Source organism: Callorhinus ursinus, unplaced genomic scaffold, assembly GCF_003265705.2.
Source record: "Callorhinus ursinus isolate GAN/ISIS: 27379988/994484 unplaced genomic scaffold, GSC_fseal_2.0 scaffold34, whole genome shotgun sequence".
In the NCBI taxonomy this organism is placed as follows: Eukaryota; Metazoa; Chordata; class Mammalia; order Carnivora; family Otariidae; genus Callorhinus; species Callorhinus ursinus.
In genome coordinates this window covers 2064288-2083732 of record NW_027397096.1, presented here as the reverse complement: position 1 = coordinate 2083732, position 19445 = coordinate 2064288, and the positions used below count along the sequence as shown (strand labels likewise).

Sequence of the window (19445 nt, the reverse complement as noted above, 5' to 3'; positions counted from 1 at the left end):
CATTTCCCCCAGTTTACAGCAGAGATCACTTTCTCCAAGAAGTGAAGTGACTTGGAAAGTCACGGCCCCACTCTGCTCTCTCAGCCTGCTCCTCACCATGACTAAGGGACACGGTGACCACATACGCCTCTGTGAGCCGTCCCCTCCCCTGCTTGCTCTGCCTTCGTGCTTCCTGGGCATTTTCCCTTTCTGTCTGCAGCCTGGAGCTGCTCTCAGAGGAGTGGGCAGGGCTGACCCTACGCTGGGTCCTGGCCTTTTTCATTTCAGCCTGGAGAACTTGGGGTCTTCAATTTTGTTATGTCACCAAGAATAGAGCTCAGGGGCCCTGGAATTCAGTTTCTTGCTTTTGGACACAGATTATTCTACGGGTGGTCTGGAGCCCAGTTTGAAGCTTGTTGGCATTTAGCAGTTCAGTTCTGGTAAAGGTTGACAAGATTACTGAGCTCTTGAAAACGGTCCGCGTGTCCCAGAAAGTCCGAGCTGCTTCGGGAGAAGCACTTCGTGTGTGGTTTCTGCTCAGAAGGCCCCGCAGCTTGAGTTCCCTAAGCAAGGGATTAGTGGCCTATTCCGAGGTCTGATTCACTGGGACAGTTCTGTTCTGGAGGAGAAAGCCAGTCTGGCTGCAGCCTCAGAAACTTTACACTCTCGGCCCCCTTTGGTTCTGTGGCACCAGTGGCTTCTAGAATCAGCCCGTAGGGAGGTGCTGGTGCGCCTCGCTGGGGAGCGTCCGCAAAGCGCAGCGCCTCACCGAGCTATCTTGGAAACTCATCGGTGGCGACTGGCTGCGTCACGAATGCTGTGAGACCTTGGGAATGTGCTGCAAAGGACGCTGGGGTTTTTTAAAGTGGCCATTCATCTTGTCTGTGGAAGGAAACCTCAGGCTTTCTTCCCTCCTGACTCAGCTCAGGGCAGCGTCTTCTGGAGCCAAAGAGAAGGCAGAGCCTTTCTGGAGGGAGAACCAGCCCTCTACTGGGGAGCTCACAGGAGCGGCGCTTCTCTCTGCAAGTTTGTGACAGTTTGTTCACGGCCACCTTCCCTTTGACCCGCGAGGCAGAGAAGCAGGCTGGTTTTTCTCACGTCCACATGTAGTATTTTAGGCTCCTGGTTAAGAAGTACTGTATTTTCCAGGCTGCTGGCTGGCACTGATTGGCTCTGTCACGTTAGGCGAGTCATCTTGCTCCTGTCTCTGCATCCATAGCACACGGGAGGAGTTTCCTCCCCAGGGTCCCGGAATCCCGTGGGGACAATATAGGAAGGACAGATGAGAGAGGGATTTGAAAGGGTTCAGGGTATAATGCAATTTTGCTCTTTCTTTCACTGGTGTTTTAAGCAGTGAGGATTTCATGGTGCACACGGGCCCCCATGCACACATGTGCACACATCTGGCTTAGTTAGGACTTGTTTACAAGGAACAGAAATGCACTCAAGCCGGCACGAGGAGATTGGGTTAGGCTCTCAGAATACAGTTGTTAGTCACATGGGCATCCAGATTCAGGAAATCGAGTTCAGCTGGGACACAGAGGACCAGAGAGGGATTCAGAAATGGGGCCCCTCCTGCCCTCCTCCTTGGGGGCTGCAGTTTCTCATTTGTGTCTCCGTTCTCTGCCGTCTGTTTTTCTGACTGCCCCTTCTCTGTCACCTTAATTTTTCTCTGTTTGTCGCTGGCCCAGCAAGTCTACTCTTGCCTCCACTTCACCTCCACCACCGTCTGTCTCATCAGCACTGCTCCACCTTTTCCACCTCCCTGCCACGTTAGAAAACAATCACTGTTTGTCTTCTGGGATAAAGGGACAAGGCAGCTTGCCACCAGAGCCCAAGGACTAATGGAGGGGGAGGGGGCCTCTGGGCTCCAGCTGCCTCAAGGGCCGAGAGGATCAATACGGCGCCTTCCTCTAACCTATGTGTTGCACGTTGGTTGGGAAGCTCTGACCTTACTGAATCTGTCTTTGATTTCTTTTTAAAGATTTTATTTATTTATTTGACACAGAGAGGGAGAGAGCACAAGCAGGGGGAGCAGCAGAGGGAGAGGGAGAAGCAGGCTCCCCGCCGAGCAGGGAGCCCGATGCGGGGCTCGATCCCAGGCCCCTGGGACCACGACCTGCGCCGAAGGCAGACGCCCAACTGACTGAGCCACCCTGGTGCCCCCTGAATCTGTCTTTGTATCCAATTTCTGAGTTACCAGGAGAGAGTATGATTGGCCTCAGATCAGGTGTCCACACCGCTGCAGGCTCCTGTGGCCCGAGATCGGTGCCCATGGGACACACGTGTCCCACCACGGGGCTCTGGGGTGTGTGGGGTAAGGACCAGCATCCCAGGTGGAGTGTCCAGATAACAAGCAGGTTCAGGTACGTAGCAGGCTCCTTTTCTTCCTTGAAGGCAGGGACCTTTGTCCTTAATCTCTCTATCCCCACACCATCTGGCACAAATAGTTGGTAGGTTTTAGATGCTCAGTAAATATCTGTTGATGAATAAGCGACTAGGCGTATGCATGGTGTAGATCTGAAGTTACGCTAAGCAGTACCTTAAAGTGTGATGCTTGATCTCTCTAGAAGACTCCCTCATCTGCCCCGCACCCCGTGTCCTGTCCTTGGACGCGGCTTCACCCCATTTCTCTAGCACTTCTAGTGACTGGGGACATTCTTGCAGTTTTCTTCTTTCTGGTTACCATCTGAAGTCTCAAACTGAGAGTAGTTAACCAGCGAAGCAGGCCGCCTATGTTTCTTCTCAGTATGAAGCATTTGGAACCAATTGTGTGGTGGCCCCTTTGAGTTAGCTGTTTAGAAGTCAAACAACACACACTAATACTTCATTGTAAAAATGTCTTTCCGGCCAATATCTTGAACTTTTGTGTTTTTGTGGAAACGCCCATCTAAATTTCCTGCTTGGTTTTTTTTTTTTTCTTAATGGCCAGGCATTAACCTGGCAAATAGTACTATTTTTTTAAAAATTCTGCTGATGTTAAGCAAGCGGCAGCGGTACCTTTTGGAGATTAAGAAATCAGCGTTCAGTATTTGGACATAAATTGTTGGTGGTTGACATCCTGTTGAGAGTGAAAGAGACTGCAGAGACCCTCTGCTTAATTGATAGTTTCATCTCGGACCCTTCACTCACCCTGTTTTATAACAGCTTTATTTAGCAGAGAGATGTGGATTGATGATGTTTCTTTGTAAGAATTGGGGAATGTAATTCTTTGTTCTGTATTTACTCCCATATTTATTTCTATATTGGGTGTGTAACTCTTTTGTTTTGTTTTGTTTTCCTTATTCTACATGAATCACTTGGATGCATAAATTCAAGGACATTTGTTTGTGGCTCTCATACATCTGTCTTGAATTTCATCTTTTCCACCCTGTCTTCTACTTTCCAAACAATTTACCTCCCTCTTTCTCTCTCCCTGCTGTTATTTATTTCACTGTGGACCCTTTCATTTCAAGAGCTGGCAGAGGGGACCAATGCAAGCCACAATCCATTTCTATATAAAGGCCTTGCGGAGCATGGTGAGCACAGCTTCTTAGGATAGGACACGGCTCCTTTCCCTCGGGACACAGCTGGTCCGTAGCAGTGTGGCTCACGCCGCTGTCGGAGCTGCAGCAGAGAATGCCGGGTTCCCGGTGACAGAATGCCGTAACACAGAGATTGGGCGTTCCTGTCACGGCCCGATCCAGTCCAATTTATGGAGCACCTTCATGTGCCAGGCTCTGTGCAGAATGGGCCCTAATGACTGTCCTCTTTCATCTTTTTTTTTTTTTTCCCCCAGACTGGGAATTTCTCACATCATTGTAAATGTTTCCTTCCCTTCCCTTGTCGTTTGGCCTGGGCTCCATGGGCCTTCCTGAGGCAGGAAAGTGGTAACAACGGGTTTAACTGGGCGCTTGGAAAGTTCTGCCAAGAAACAGAGCTTCCCTGCAGCCAGTGGAGGGGGGAAAAACACAGCAAAAACACCCCAGTGAAATAACAATCAGGTAGGAAATTGAAAGGAGTGTTCTGCTGAGTGCTAACGGCCCCGCCGTGGATCAGGTATGGATGGCGCTGAAATGGCTAAACATCTCCGTAATTCGCACAAACCACACTTCCTGCTCCTGTTTTCGTTTCAGGAGTGGACGTGGGAACACTCAGCCCGCCCTGCTGGGCTGTGCGTTATAGCATTGGGGTTAGGAGGGGTGACGCAGTTGCAGTCCCGATCGACTGGAAGCTGCGGGAAGTTTTCAGCCTATTGGCCTGATTTCTTTTTGGAAAGCAACCTATTTAGTAGCTGTTTCGGATCCATGATGAATGCGTAAAAATGAAACACCAGCTTGCTTGTTTTTCATGCTGCATCTATGGAGTCACATGCGAGAAGCTGAGAAGTGGCCTCTTTCTCGGCCCGCACGTCATCGTCGTCATCATGATCATTTATTGAGCAACTACCATATGCAAAAGCAGCAGGAGATTTTATTTCCCCGGAGGGATGCGTCTAGTGAAGAACACGCGAGCCAGTCTTTTGGTTTTGAGCCCTGTGAAGATGACGGCAGTAGGATTCTAGAAGGATGGAATCCCCTCTTGCTGTTGACTTGGCACATCACTTCACAACCTGGCACTCCCTTATTTCCACAGTGTACGAAATCTGCCTTTTCCTCATCGGAACTTTCCACTGTGGTACTCGGTCCAGGGGCTGTGTCGTGCGCAGTATTCGTGTTGGATGTGTCATTCTAGTGCTGAGTGTGAGAGTTAGTAGAAAATCAGAGTCTGGAGCTCCAAGGTCATGGCTTGTTGGCGCCCCCAGGACGGAGGAGGCTGGGGAGCCCTTTTGTCCTGTCCGGGACCCTGCACTAACACCATCTCAGTGGTGGTTGGGCGGGGGGAGGGTATTCTGTTTTCAGATGAGAAAAGGCTTATTAGCGTGGATTTTTTTGTTTGGTTTAACAAAATGAAACAAACCTTGCTAGCTTATTTTTTTGCGAAGTCCTTTGGATGGATTAGTTGGGGTGAATTGATGGCCTCTGCCACCTTACAACTAAGGGCAGGGAATAAAGAGAGAGATTCCTGTCCTGACAAGCGACTTCCCCCAGCAGAATCGCACATCTACAAGGAATGGCACTCTTCCTTCCACACGGTCCTCATTTCTAGAGTTCCTTTCTTCCTTTTGTGTTTTCTTGCAACCTTCTGGGTCCTATAAAAATCTGGTGTGCAGACGCTCAGAGTTTATTTTTCTGTGGTATGAACTCAACATTCTGGGTTGAACTTGTATGGTGACACGTCTCTCAAAGGAGGTGGCAGATCAGGGATCCCAGTGTTCAAGTAAAAATACACTGCTCAGAGCCAATGTGGGCCAACTTGAACTCTTTCCGGATTATATCAGCAGAGGATCCTCAGTGACACAAGCCACAGAAACCCTAGCTCTGCCCCCCCCCCCCCCATCCCCCAGGCCTCCTGAGCCATTGCCTTTGGAGCTGGGACATGGTCTCTCAGATTCCAGACCGACTCTGGCTCCTTGTCCTGTTTCACCGGCAAACTCCCAGCCACTTTAATCCTCTTCCCTGTACAGCATTTGGCCCTGGTCTGTTATTACTAGCCACCCTCTTACTATTCCAAACCACTCTGCCCAGTTAGAGGTTTTTGCACCAGATGGGGCTTTAGGAAATCCCTCTGTCAGCTTGTGAGAGCTGCAACACGGGGAAACAGAACAGCCTTTCCCTCCGTCTGTGGTGTCAGCCAGAAAGAACTTGGCAGCCATATGTCGCTTTGTACTCCCAACAAACTGCTCATCTCCCGGCTTGTTGAGTCATTAGGGCAGGAAGCTGTGCAGCATAGTCTCTTTAATTAGTGATACAAATGATACCAGGTTCCAGGTGTTGAGGAACGAGATTCTCCAAGGCTACAGGGAACTAGAGTGATGAAGAAATATTTGGGGAGGGGCGCCTGGGTGGCTCAGTTGGTTGAGAGACTGCCTTCAGCTCAGGTCATGATCCTGGAGTCCCGGGATCGAGTCCCGCATCGGGCTTCCTGCTCGGCAGGGAGTCTGCTTCTCCCTCTGACACTCTTCCCTCTCGTGCTCTCTATCTCTCATTCTCTCTCTCTCGAATAAATGAATAAAATCTTTAAAAAAAAAAAATATTTGGGGAGGGGAGGGAGGAAGAAGGAAATATTTTGCATTTCAGCGATTTTGAAAGGGAGAGAAGAAAATATTTACGTTTTTGTCTTTATGTTTGTGGCATCGTTTCTAATCTTAATAATTTGTTGTTGTTGTTGTTGTTGTTGTTGATTGAGGCCGATCCGAAGGTGCAGCTTTCTGAAAGGAAGTTTGGTGGCAAAGTTGGTTGGTGAGCGACTTCTGAGAAGGAGGGAGGAGGAGGCAGCCACTGGTGTTTTAGAATGTGCTTTAGTTCCCTGTTGGCTTCTTCGACTGCTGGTCACATGTGGGATGCAGCCTCCTTCCCATGCTCTTTGTCACCAGAATCGCAAGACGGCAGCCCACTGCCGCTAGACCCGGGTCTCCAAGCCGTGGGGGACACTACTTTTTTATTTTTTTAATTTCTCATGCCCACCTGCATGGCCACCATCAGCCCCTTGTGTCTCCGGTGCTTGTAAGCATTTCTTAGGCAATTTCTGTCACTCCACAGAAAGAAGGATCCACAGACTGGGTGCTCCCAGAATGCAGCGATCCCCTGGGAGAAAGGACTAAGGGGTAGTGGTTGGTTTGTGCCCGACCTAGTAGAAGAGCATGTACGGCCCTTTATCCTGGGAACCAGCCGTGTATTTGACAGCACCCTGGAGTTACAGGTTAAGTCGGAAGCATGGCTTGCTGTTGACGGGTGAGGTGTGTGCTGGAGGGCTGGCCGCTGTTGAGGAGAGACAGCTCTTGGATAGAGATGCAAGGAAGAAGCACCTTATCCGATTCGGCACCTCTCCGACCAGTGCAGAGTGATTCCTGCTGTAAAAGAATTCATGCAAAGCAAAGTGAGGCTCGCAAGAACTTAAGTCCGCACAGCATCAGTGAGTGCCTGGCATTTCCTCACTCCACCGGGTTGTGTCCTGGCCCGGTTCTTCTACCTGTGAGTGCCCCAAATGATACAAGGCCCGAGAAGTTGTTTCCTCCACCCCCTCTACCAGAATGGGAGCCGGCAGCTGACGTGGGCACTGATTAACAGGAGTTAGAAGGGTCACCACATTTTTCTCCAGCCACATTCCCTAACCGAGATGGAGCCAACCTTCCTCCTGCACTGTGTGTTCCTTCCTCCTGGCAGTGGCCATGATCTGCCCTGGGCCTGGACAAAAGTAGTCATGATTCCAGCTTTTTTTTTTTTTTTTTAAGATTATTTATTTATTTGTCGGAGACAGAGAGAGCACAAGCAGGGGGAGTGGGAGAGGGAAAAGCAGGTTCCCCGCTGAGCAGGGAGCCCGATGCGGGACTCGATCCCAGGACCCTGGGATCATGACCTGAGCTGAAGGCAGACGCTTAACGGGCTGAGCCACCCAGACGCCCCATGGTTCCATCTTTTTTTTTTTTTTTAAATTGTGGTAAAATAGATAAAACGTTACATCTGTCCTTTTAATCCTTTTCCACTTGTAAACTGTAAGATTCCTGAAGGCAGACCCAATATTCCACCCCTGTCATTTCTCCTGCAACACTTTGATTCATGTTGATTCATGTTGGATTCGTGTTGGATTCATGTTGGATTCATGTTGGATTCATGTGGATTCATGTTGGATTCATGTAGGCAATGGCACCTAATATCAGACTGCAGAGCCCAGCTAGGTCAGCGATCCGTTGGTTAGAAAACTTAAGTGTTCTGACATTTAGAGTAATGAAGAATAAATTTTTAGTATTCCTCTGATATTAAAAATGTCCCCCAGTCTTGTCTTTTGCGTTTAGTACAGCCTGGAGTGGTGGAGATGACCCCAGAAGGAGGGCATGTGGTGCATGTAATGCCTGATACCTTTGCCCGCAGGGAGCAGGGTGGACGTGTTCTTTTCTGAACCTCACACTCTGTGACCCTGGGGCACAGGCCCTCTTTCTGAAGGAGCTATGGTGAAGGGAGCATTGATCATCGCTCCAGCTTCGTAAGTGCAGATCCCCGAGGAGGGCTTTGATTTCTCATCATCAGCCTGGCCCGTCCACCCGCCTCTTTCCCTTGGTCTCGCCTGCTGGTTGGTTCTCTGTGTTGGCTTCAGGCAAGGGAGAGGCGGGAACATGAGGTGGGTGCAGAGGTCAAATGCCCCGCCAGAGAAAGGGAGAAAAGCTCTAATTCTTCCAGCTCTTGTTTTGAGCTAAAAATTTATTCTTCAATTTAAAAAGCCTTCTGGGCCCCCAGCTATCCCAGGGCCCTGGGAAGAGTCCTGGTCATCAGGGGGCCTACAAGCAGTTGCACTTGATTGCTTAGTGAGGCATCCTGTCTGGCTGGCCCCCCGACAGTGTTCCCCCCCTCCCTTCCTTCCAGTCCTTCATTCCCCCATTCGTCCACCCATCATTCACTGAACACATCACATGTGCCTGGCCCTGTACTTGGCCAACCAGCAGCTGTACCAGGCTAAAATTTCAGTCACAGGACAAATCACACTGGAATCATGCCTCAGAAGCAAGGTTTCATCTTACCTCTGGGACAAGACCTGCTGGAGCGTTGAGAGTGATCCTGAGATGACGGTAGCAACAACAACAATAATAATTGATAGTAATCACAGGAGCTAACTATAATCATATAGTACCTGATCCATGCCAGGCTCTATTCTAAGCACTTTATGGAACATGATCTAAATCTTCACAACATCCAGTGAAGTGTAGGTACTGTTATCCCCATTTTGCAGATGAGAAAACCAAGAGAGAAGTTGGGTAGCTTGTCTGAGGTCACCAACCAGCAGGTGGCCAGAGCAGAATTAGATCTGGGCCAGCCTGGCTCCAGAGCCTATGCTAAGTAACCTCTAACCTTATAGACTGCCTCCACATTGGAGGGTGGGACCAGGGGACAGGGGTTCTTTTCTCTCAGACTGTATAGATAATGAGCTGAGCTTTAGTAGTGTTCGGTTAGGAAGGGTGGGGACACTTTTAAGGCTCTGTGGTCAGCATTTGGTGGAAGGGCAGGGGGAGCCTAGCCTGAGAAGGCTTCACTGACCTTGCGGAGGAGCTTGCTGATGAATCTTACATCTGGGTTAGCTTTGGCTTGATCCCATAGATTTGCAGCAGCTGTTGAGAAATAAAAACTTGGACCCCCAGTCAAGTGCAGGGCCCAGTCCTTGGAATGAGAGGCAGATTCTGAGTCACCCTCCGGAGTTGGGGCTTCTCGGAAATCGCCAGGTTGCATTTCCCTGTGGCATCTGTGGGTGCTGACGAATCCCCCCAGTGTGTCCGAGGAGCTCGGCTTTCGAGTGTGCAGTTTTACAGTTTCCCAGTTCCCAGCCCTGTCCCTTTTGATATTTGCTTCATTGTTTCATGGGTCACTGGAGAAGCGTTCCTGGCCGGCATTCCTAGGATGATAGCTCCGACCACAGCCTCAGAATCGCTAACCAGAACCAGCCGCCAGGCCGAGGAGTGGGAACTTTGAAGTAACTCAATAGCCCGTTTTGTCATTCTTATTGATTTCTGCCAAGTTCAGCGAATATCGTCTCCTCTCCCTTTTTTTCCCATTTCGTCTTTGTTGCCTTGCTTCTGGATCTGGCGAACTAGTTATAAGCCCTTAGATCTCTAAGCTTGGCGGGTTTGCTGGTCTCGGGGCAGGTCTGAAAGGAGGTGGTGCAGCCAGTCCGACTATGGTCGAGGTGAACCCTGGGTGGACGTTTGGCCACATGGTCGCCCGAGAGGGGCAGGCACTGGGTGTGGAAGTCACTCACTTGTCTCTAGCTACAGCAGTACCAGCCAGGGAGGCCCTTTCCAAGTGCTGAGGTCGCCGGGAGCCTTTTCTCTCCGATGGCCCCGCGGGATGCAGGCTCCGGCTCGGCCTCCAGCGTCTGGTTCCAAGGCTTTGGGGCGGGGCGCCGCCGGCCTGGGCTCCTTCTCCCCGCGGCCACCTGCCAGAAGGTGAGGGACCAAGCTCAGAGTCACACGTGTCACACGTGTCAGAGTTCTCAGTAGCGAGAAGAGCAGCGTCCACAGAGTGTGTTCAAAACAATTTCCAGATGCCCCTTTAAAATCTGGAAGTCCGAAATGGGCCCTGGAAGGCAGAAAAGAAAGGGAGGGGGGAAGCAAACAGACCTCCTAAAACTGGCCCCAAAACAGGTATATGTTTTGCAGAAGGTGCTTATGGCAAAAATACTGCTCGCTACAGACGGAAATCCCTGTTTTCCGAGGAGTTCTATATCCACCCTACTAACTGTGCAGTTGATTGATCAACTTTACAACAGAGTTGACAGGAAAATGTTTTTTGAAGAGGATGCTGACAAGACAAGGGGGGGGGGAATAAGCATAAATTTGACGCAGATATTAGCGAAGTGTCCCATGCGTACAGTGCTTTGGTTTTCACAGCATCTCCACACACATCACCTCACTTAAGTTCCAAATTCATCCCGAGACGTGGGCATTACTGCGCCAGGCAAGCCGGCATGACCCGCCCGAGCTCTGGAACCGTGTCACCGACTGACGTCCACTGAGAGGTCAGGGCCAGGAGGTGAACCGGGCCCCCTAGAGCCTGTTTTCATTCTGCACTCCCAGATTTCCTCCCACGAAGGAGCTCTAAGAGAGTGAGGAAGCCCCGACTCGAGCTCCTGACTCTGATGAAATGCTCTAACATCACACCAAGGAGGAAGAAGAACTCCTTCCTTGGGGATCCTTAGAACTAAGTGCAGTCAGCGCTCAGTCCTGGGTGGTTCTGATCTTCAGCATCCTGAAGGCAGAGGATTAATGGGCAGGGCAGGCAGTAGTCAGTCCCGACAGAGTTCAGGAGCATAGGGCAGGGTGCGGCCAGGGCATAACCTCCCACTCCTCACTGTTGCGTCATCTCAGAGTTTAGGCAAATGCTGATTTTTATTAGAGGGAGTTTTATGGTTGGGGCAATATCATAGCTCTCTCGGTTGAATCAAGGTCGAGCCAAGGCCTGCGATGAACTCCTAGGACAAGGGGGTCATCATCTGGGGTCCATAGGCCCCCTGGGATCAGACAGGTTCACTGACAGCCTTCAAGGAATTCAGAGACTCTGTGAAATGACCCACAGACTTTTTTGTGTATGTGCATTTTTTGCCGGGGAAAGGATCTGTAGCTTTTATCCTCAAAAGTGCCCGTGACCCCCAAAATGGTTATGAAACCACTGTTTTAAGAGGCCTTTTTGCAAACCTTTAGTGGACTTGAGCTGTGACACACACTTGAAAAGGCAAAGCGGTGAGTCGTGGGATCATTTCTTCAAGCTGCAGCATTTCACCTTCCCAGTCAGCATAAGAGAATCATCAAAGCGGACCTCTATGACCTTTCTAACATAAGGTTCACTTTCTGATTCAGGTATCCAAATGGACATGGTTAGAAGGGTCATTCCCGTGCCTTCTGCACTGACTCAGAGCAGAGCAGCTGTGATACTGCACCTGAAAAAGACAGTCCCGTGTGGTCTGCTCGTCACCGATGAATGCCGGAAGTTCCTCAGTAAATCGCCGTTCTATAAAATTATACCATGATGTATTAGTCTACAGAAGGATGGACTTTTAGTGTCAGATGTGAGTCTAAAAGCATAATTATTTTCCACTGAACCAGTGGGCCTTTATTTGGAAACACAAGATCTAACAACTGTGGTTAAAACACAAGCCAAGACCTCCTGTCTTCCTTGAGCCCCAGTGGGAAGGAAAGGGGGGAAATTGCTAGGGAGGGAGGGAAGGAAAGGGTTATGGGGGTTACAGTTTCTTACCTCTCCAAGAAGGACACTGAGAGAAAAGAAGTATTTCTGATGATTAGGGGTGGGGCAGAGGGAGGGTGTTATAATCCTTCTGCCCACATGAGGGACCCAGAACAAATTGTTCTTTTTTATCTGTGCGGGGTGGAGAGACAGCATCTCTGTTTTTAGAGTCTTAAAAAGTATTGTACTAATGTCCCTAGGGTACCCCCAGCGGGCCAGCCAGCCCGCATGTGCCCCTTCTATTATGTCAGCTGGGGGATGGCCCTGACTCACACTGGGTGGCTAATAAGCTTCTAGGTGCTAGGTTGCCCAGGTACCAAAACCCCGCTTTCCTTTAAAAATATCCAGCCGGGAGGCAATACATGCTTACATTTCAAGTACAATGTGGGTGCCTACACAAAAGCATTGTATTACAAACACAATAAATCTTCCATTTTTATATTTAAGGCTCACAGACTGCAACTTACTTTAGGGAACAGTCTAGCTGCCCCTAAAGAAAGTCTGTTTCCAGATGCCATTTGTTTGTGGGAGCCCCAAGCCCCAGGGAAGATGATAGTTGTGATCCCTTTACAATACGTGTGACCAGGAAGGATTTCTTCTTGGAAGGCAAGGATGGTTTAACCTTGGAGTTAAAGGCTACTACTAATGAAATGTATCCATTCCTGATAAACAGATCCATTCCTGATAAAACTTTTGGTCAAAAAGTTATGGAAGGCTATTTTTTTTTAATTGTGGTAAAATACACGTAACATGAAACTTACCATCTTCGCCATTTTTTAGAAGATTTTATTTATTTGAGACAGAGGAAGAGATAGCGAGAGAGAGAGAGAGAGAGCGCACGAGCAAGGGGGAGAGGGAGAAGGAGGCTCCCCACCTATCAGGGAGCCTGATGTGAGGCTCGATCCCAGGACCCCGGGATCATGACCCAAGCCAAAGGCAGACGCCTAACCAACTGAGCCACCCAGGCGTGCCCATCTTAGCCATTTTGAAGTGTACAGTTCAATGGTATTAAACATATTCACATCATCGGGTAGCCAGCACCATCCCTGTAACTCTTTTAATTTTGTAAAACTGAAATTGTAGGGGCACCTGGGTGGCTCAGTCAGTTAGGCTCTGACTCTTGATTTCGGCTCAGGTCATGATCTCAAGGTCCTGAGATCGAGCCCCTTGTCAGGCTCTGTACTCAGCAGGGTATCTGCTTGAGACTGTCTCTCTCCTTCTGCCGTTCCCCCTGCCTGCGCTCCCTCGTGCACATGCACTCTCTCTCTCTCTTTCTCTCTCTCTCAGATAAATGAATTAATTTTTAAAAGAGAAATGCTGAAACTATACACCCATTAATGCCACATTTCCTCCATCTCCACAGTCCACCAGCTCCCGTCAACCACCATTACAATTTTCTGTCTTTACGACTTGGACTACTCTAGGTACCTCATAGAAATGGAATCACACAGTGTTTGTCTTTTTGTGACTGGCTTCTTTCACTTAGCATGGTGTCCTGAAGGTTCATCCACGTTGTAGCGTGTGTCAGAATTCCCTTCCTTTTACGGCTGAATAATATTCAAGACTATTTTATTTAACGTGTAAAGAATATCTGTCTCACACCAATGGCTGATACTACATTTGATAGTAAAAGATCCATCCGTTATGATCAGGTAGAAGTTAGAGATGCTTGCCACTTACTCTTTTGTTCTGGAAATTCCAGCCAATCTAGTTCTATAAGAAAAGGAAATAAAAGTTGAAAAAAGAAGATAAAGTTCTCTTTATTTGCAAATAGCATGGCTTTCTATATAGGCTCCAACGTGCTTTGAAGCAAGAGTGTATTACCAGAGTTAGCTGTTTCTCCAGCTCCACCTTCCTATTTGTGACCCTGATCCCACCCTCTGGCCTACTCACTGACTTTGTTCTTGCATTTTTCCTTCTCATCAATTTTTTCTTTGTCTGGATTATCCCCAACAGCATATGTTAACCTACCTCCCATCTATAAAATATCCACCCCTTGACCTCATCTTTAAAATATCCTCTCTCTGAGCTCATCCTGTTTTTCCAGCTACAGTCCTATGCTCTGCTCCCTTTACAGTAAAACTCTTAAGGGAAGTCCTCAATACTCACCACCTTAGCCCCTTATCTGCCATTTTCTTTTTCCCCGTACAGCCTGTCTTCTTTTTACTGTCCTCTGCTAGGTGTTTTGTGTTGGCAAGCGGACTCGAGTTTGTCTGGTCCGCCCCCCCCAACTCGAGGTGTGTGTGCTGGACAGAGCTGCGCCCCAGTCCCTCCCTCTTCCACTGGCTCTTTCATCCTCGCGTTGCTGACTCCTTGACCTTTCAAGGTCATGAATGACCTTAGTTGCCATATCCGCTGGTCAGTTCTCTGTCCGCATCGTACTCAGCATCTCAGCGGCATTTGACACGGGAGTCTAATCTCTCCTCCCCAAAACACTTCTGTCACCTGCCTTTTGGGACACCAGAGTCTCCCCGTTTTCCTCCTCTGTCACTTGTCATGCGCTCTCAGTCTTTTGTGGGTGGCCCCTGGATCTGCCCGGGGGTGCCCTTCCCTCTGTAGCCATGCCCTCTCCTTGGGTAACCTCACTGCAGGCCCATGACCCCTAACAGCATCCAGGCAGTGAGGATTCCCGATTTATATCCCATGACTCCCCCCCTCCCCCCGGCTCCCCAGAGATTGGTCAATCCAGGTGCCTCCTTGAAATCTCCACTGGTACCTCAGACTGACCTGTACGATCTTGATTTTTCCCTCCCAAAGTTTCTCCTCATCTTGGTCAGTGGGAACCCTTGGCACACTTTTGCTCAAACCCCCAAACCACAGTACATTGTTGATCTTTTTCTTTCCCTCGTCGCTTCGCCACATTCAATTTGTCAACCCTCTCTAGTGACTGTCTTCAAAATATTATCATGTGGGGGACACCTGGGTGGCTCAGTCATTAAGCGTCTGCCTTTGGCTCGGGTCATAATCCCAGGGTCCTGGGATCGAGCCCCGCATGGACCTCCCTGCTCCGTGGGAAGCCTGCTTCTCCCTCCCCCACTCCCCCTGCTTGTGTTCCCTCTCTCGCTGTGTCTCTCTCTGTCAAATAAATAAAATCTTTAAAAAAAAAAAAAATGTGCTCGCTCTTTGCTGCTATAGCCCAGGTCCTCGCCGCTGCTGTCACCTCCTGCCTGGGCTGTTTGCACTGGCTGCTCCAGACCCTTTCTTTCCCTGCAGCCTATTCCTTCAGGGCTGCTGGAGTGACCTTTTAAAATGTAAGTCAGATCATACCACTCCCCTGCTAACCTTCCGTAGTTTCCTGTTACACTGGGAATAAAATTCCATCCGTTTTACTGGACTGCAGGGCCTTAAAGATCTGCCAGGAGTGCCCTTCTGACGTCATCGCGGCCCCTCCCTGACTGTCTGGCTGCTCCACCCCAGCCCTCTTCCTGTGCCTCCCAGCCTCTAACAGGTGCCCGGGGCCTCAGGTGGCCTCCTTCCATGCGCGCGTGACTCACTCCGTCTCCTATCAGGGGTCTGTGCTCAAATGGCATTTCTTCAAAGATGTCTTCCCTGATCCCTCTCTGAAATATGTACCACTCCCCCCTCAGCACGCCTTTGCTCTTACCTTGCTCTTTTTTCTTTTATTAAAGTTTCTGAAATTATTCTGTTCTTATTTTTGCCTGTTTCTCGCACTAGAATTGAAGCCCTGTGAAGGCAGCGACTTCATTTGCCTTGTTCTTTCTTGCATCTTTTGTGCTGGGCATAGGGCTGGCACATAGTAAGCGCTCAGTTAATACTGTTGAATGAATTTTAGCACTTAGCAGTCACAAAACATACTGGGAAGGAACAGTGTACTTATAATAGTGAGATACGAAATGCCTCAACATCAATAAGTAGAAGATAAGCAACAAAAACAAGGCTTTATTTTTTCCTGTCAAATTAAAAAAAAAATGAGTATTGGTAAGAATACTGGGGAATGGGCTCTCTCATTTACCGCTAGTGGAAATATAAAGTTGTCCAAGCTTTCATAAGTGGTGAGTCATGGGTGATTTTTATCTCAACTTTTGTGGTTTGCTATGTTTCTCATTTTTTCCAATAATTACTTTTCTCCCTCCAGTAATTACTTTTTAAACCAGAGAAGTCCCTTCATCTTCCTCCCTGCGCCCTTTGAAACTTATTCACCTGGCCGGGTCCTTGCACTAGCAAACTTTCAGAGCCAAGCCCAGCAGCAGGATGGTCTTGGCCTGTCATTGAACCTCTTCTTCTAAAAATGTTGAATCCGCGGCCTATATCAGGTTTCTCTGGAATGATGCAATGCTGGGCAGTGCAAACTGTGCAGAGTTGCTCTTGCTCGAAGGGCTGGTTTGGGAGCCCACTGCAAAGGCAGGGCCCACCCATTTGGAGGTGGGGTACCATAGCCTTTCCTGCCAAGACCCAGATCTCCACAGACAGGGGAAGCCTAACATTTCTTGGTAGATACCCCACCCGACTCCCTCGCTGCTCGGGATTGAATTAAAAACAATAATAATCTGCTCTGTGCAGCTGGACTTCTGGTGCCTGCTTCCCTTTGACACACCCATGCCCCGTTCTGCCAATGCCCAGGCGGCCGGCCCCCCTGCGTGGGCCCCAGGCCCCGGAAGGGAGGCTGCAGCTGAATCACCAGTGGGCCATTCTTCCCTTTCCCCTGGTTTCTTTCTTCTCTGGAGCTGCCTTGGTAGTTGGACATTTTATCTAATTATGTCGCTTTCTGGGCTCAGCAGTTAAGCTCAGCGCCCAGGGACCCACCTGAATGATGTTCACCCCGATGGCTGGGAGCAAATAAGGGGAGCCGCCCCCTACTCAGCTCCCTGTCCTGGGCTGTTGCATTCATGCTTCCTCAGCCCCGTCCCTCCTAGACCCTGCTCCTCTGACAGTTGGCACAGCCAACCTCAAGAGCCTGCCAGTAGACTGTGGGTTATTTTAAGTGGCACTGAGAACTGAGGCTTGGGGCTGGCTCAGGATGTTGCTTCCCTCGTGTTTGTGGGTGAGTGGCACACACCACCGCTGCCAATATTCCAAGTGCAAGAACCCGGTGGAGTGGGAGAGGGCCAGACTCTAGCTACTTGGTCTTCTGTTTAATACCCTTGTCCCCTCTCCCTCAGGGCTCAGGGGGCACAGCAGAGCCGGGAAGCAGGGGAGCACCTGCCTGCTGATAGGGTTGACAGGCACCGATAAAAAGCCTTCCTTCCTGCCTTAAGCACCTGGCGTTGGGGGTGTACGTGTGGTTCATTTCATAATCCATTTTCCATCTTTATGCTTTTTTGAGGAAATGCCCGCGGGAGAAGGGGCATCGAAGAGCTCTCTTGGAACAGGTGTGATCCCTCCGTTGGCCTCAGTCACAGCCTGAGCCCGGGTGGGACTCAGACTCCCCTGCCCTACCCCAGACCACAGAGGCCAGTGGGCTCGTAGCTTCACTTCTTCATTGATCTGTACTTCAGTGTGTTACAGTTCATTCACCCCTTGGGCCCAAGGGGCTCAAAAGGATGCTGCAGTTAATGCGGTTGGGACTTAACCACCTATTTCCCTTTTCTTCTTACAGCTGAAACTTTGGAACAAATACCGCATTTCCAACATTCCATCACTAATATTCCTAGACGCCACCACCGGGAAGGTCGTGTGCAGGAATGGGCTGCTGGTGATCCGCGATGACCCAGAAGGTAGGACCTGTAGGACCTTGGCATGTCCGTCCCGTACTCCCGGCTCCATCCTCCTACCCTGACTTCATCCCCATTGGCAGAGAACATACAAATGAAATAGATATGAGTGGGTTCACTTGGCTAGAGGATATTGTCATGATGAAATTAGAGTATCCTCCGGGTCATGGTTAAGATTTTTAAAGAGATCAGAATGTCCCTACTGGGGGCTTTAATTCATGGGCCAAAGGAGACGGAATCGGAGAAAGGAAGTTCGGTTCTGAGGGCTGAGGAGGCCGTCGAGAAGCAGTGAGAGCCCGGAAACGGACTTGGGTGCTATGTCCATAGCAGCTGTCACCTCACCAATTAGAGGCAGGTTCAGCGGTTGTGAGGTTTTTGTCTCTTTAAAATCTTACCGTCGCCAAGTCACAGCCTCTGTGTTGCTCTCCTGGCCCAGGGGGTGACTGACCTCCTTTCTTGGTGCTGCCCAAGTGCCTTGGCCTTGGCCTTGCTGACTGGCCGGGTGGGTGGTCGTGCGCTGGGCTGCTGTTATCAGTGTCCCGCTCGCTGGCTGCCCGAGCTCTGGTTCTCTCCCCACTGCACTGCTGTCCTAAAGTGTCGTGAGGCCTTCCCTTCCTCACTTACTGATTAGGGGATTCACCCTGGTCACAGATTTTCCCAGGAAAAATTTCACCTGCTTCAAAGAATTGCCCTCAGTAAAAGGCAAGGCGTGGTAGAACCCAGTCTTTACCCTCTCAAATCACACACACACACACACTCTCTCTCTCTCTCTCTCTCTCTCCCTCCCTCTCTCCCTCCTCTGAGCTTGTTAAAAATGCAGATTTCCCAGCCCCACCTCCAGAGATGTTTGGGTCTCTTTGATTCAGGGTGGGCTTGGCCACTTGCATTTTTAACCAGTCTGTGCTTCTCCCATCCCCCACCCACCCCAGGCGATTTTTGAGGCCGTGGTCCATGGACCACCCTGTGAGAAAACACTGTTGTGTTGCTCTTCCTGCCTGGGGCTTAAGTGTCATCAGAATGTAGAACATCTGGGTTGAGTGAGTTTTTACTCTTTCCTTTAACTGGATTTAATTCTCACTTGGTTTCCTGGGCCCCAACCCAGACCAACTGCATCAGAATCCCTGGGGGTGGGCCCCAGGAGCATCCTATTTTAAAACTCCCCCGCTGATTCTAAAATGCCATCAGAGTTGGGAGCCACTGAGCTTCCAGGGTTGGACTTGAAGCAACTCATGGTTCCTCCATGAGGATTTCCCAGCCTGGCGCAGCATCAGACTTACCTGGGGGGAGTCTGTTTTGCTTTGTTTTGGACATACATCTTCAGCCTTGGCACCAGATCCCAAGACTCAAGAGTGTGACCAGGGCTTCTGTAACTTTCCAAAAGCCCCCCCGGGAGATGGGCCCTGTGATCACCCAGGTTCGGGAACCATCATCTGCGAGCTATGTGGGGCTCTGCCATGAATGGGTTCTGCCTTCCTTCCTGTGCTTTAGCTCCAGATCCTCTGTGTGTGTTAACAAATACTATTTGATGATAATGCTGTCGGGCCCTGCCTCTCTGACGCCTCTTGGGTCAGAGACCGTAAGGAAGAGTCTTAACAATGTTCTCACCCTCTGTTGCTTGTTTCAGGTTTGGAATTCCCTTGGGGACCTAAACCCTTCAGGGAAGTCATTGCAGGGCCCTTGCTGAGAAATAATGGACAGTCCCTGGAGAGCAGCAGCTTGGAGGGGTCTCACGTGGGAGTCTATTTCTCCGCACACTGGGTGAGTGTTCAGTCCAGATGGAAGGAAGCAGTGATGTTGCGACCAAGACCAGTCGTGGTTGGCTCTTGGAGGTGTTAACTGCTCGGGCGTGACTCTCCGTGTTCTTACTCCCTCCTGCACCTGATGCATTGTTGGCATGCCACGAGTGCTTATTATTATGAATGATGATGGCAGCAAGAAAATTTCTTCTTTTGACTGGTCTGAAAGGAGAGTCTTCCTAACCCATTCTGAT

At 49.8% G+C, this 19445-nt stretch overlaps 1 protein-coding gene across 3 annotated transcripts in view; it reads left to right on the top strand.

The window, feature by feature from the left end:
- The window catches only part of NXN (nucleoredoxin), a 149541-nt gene that overhangs the window by 101638 nt on the left and 28458 nt on the right, over positions 1-19445 (top strand). For all 3 annotated transcript variants that reach the window (XM_025851454.2, XM_073879321.1, XM_073879320.1), the window contains exons 2-3: positions 17341-17458; positions 19080-19213. In XM_025851454.2, coding sequence (XP_025707239.1) covers positions 17341-17458; positions 19080-19213 — 252 coding nt within the window. The remainder of the gene's footprint in view (positions 1-17340; positions 17459-19079; positions 19214-19445) is intronic.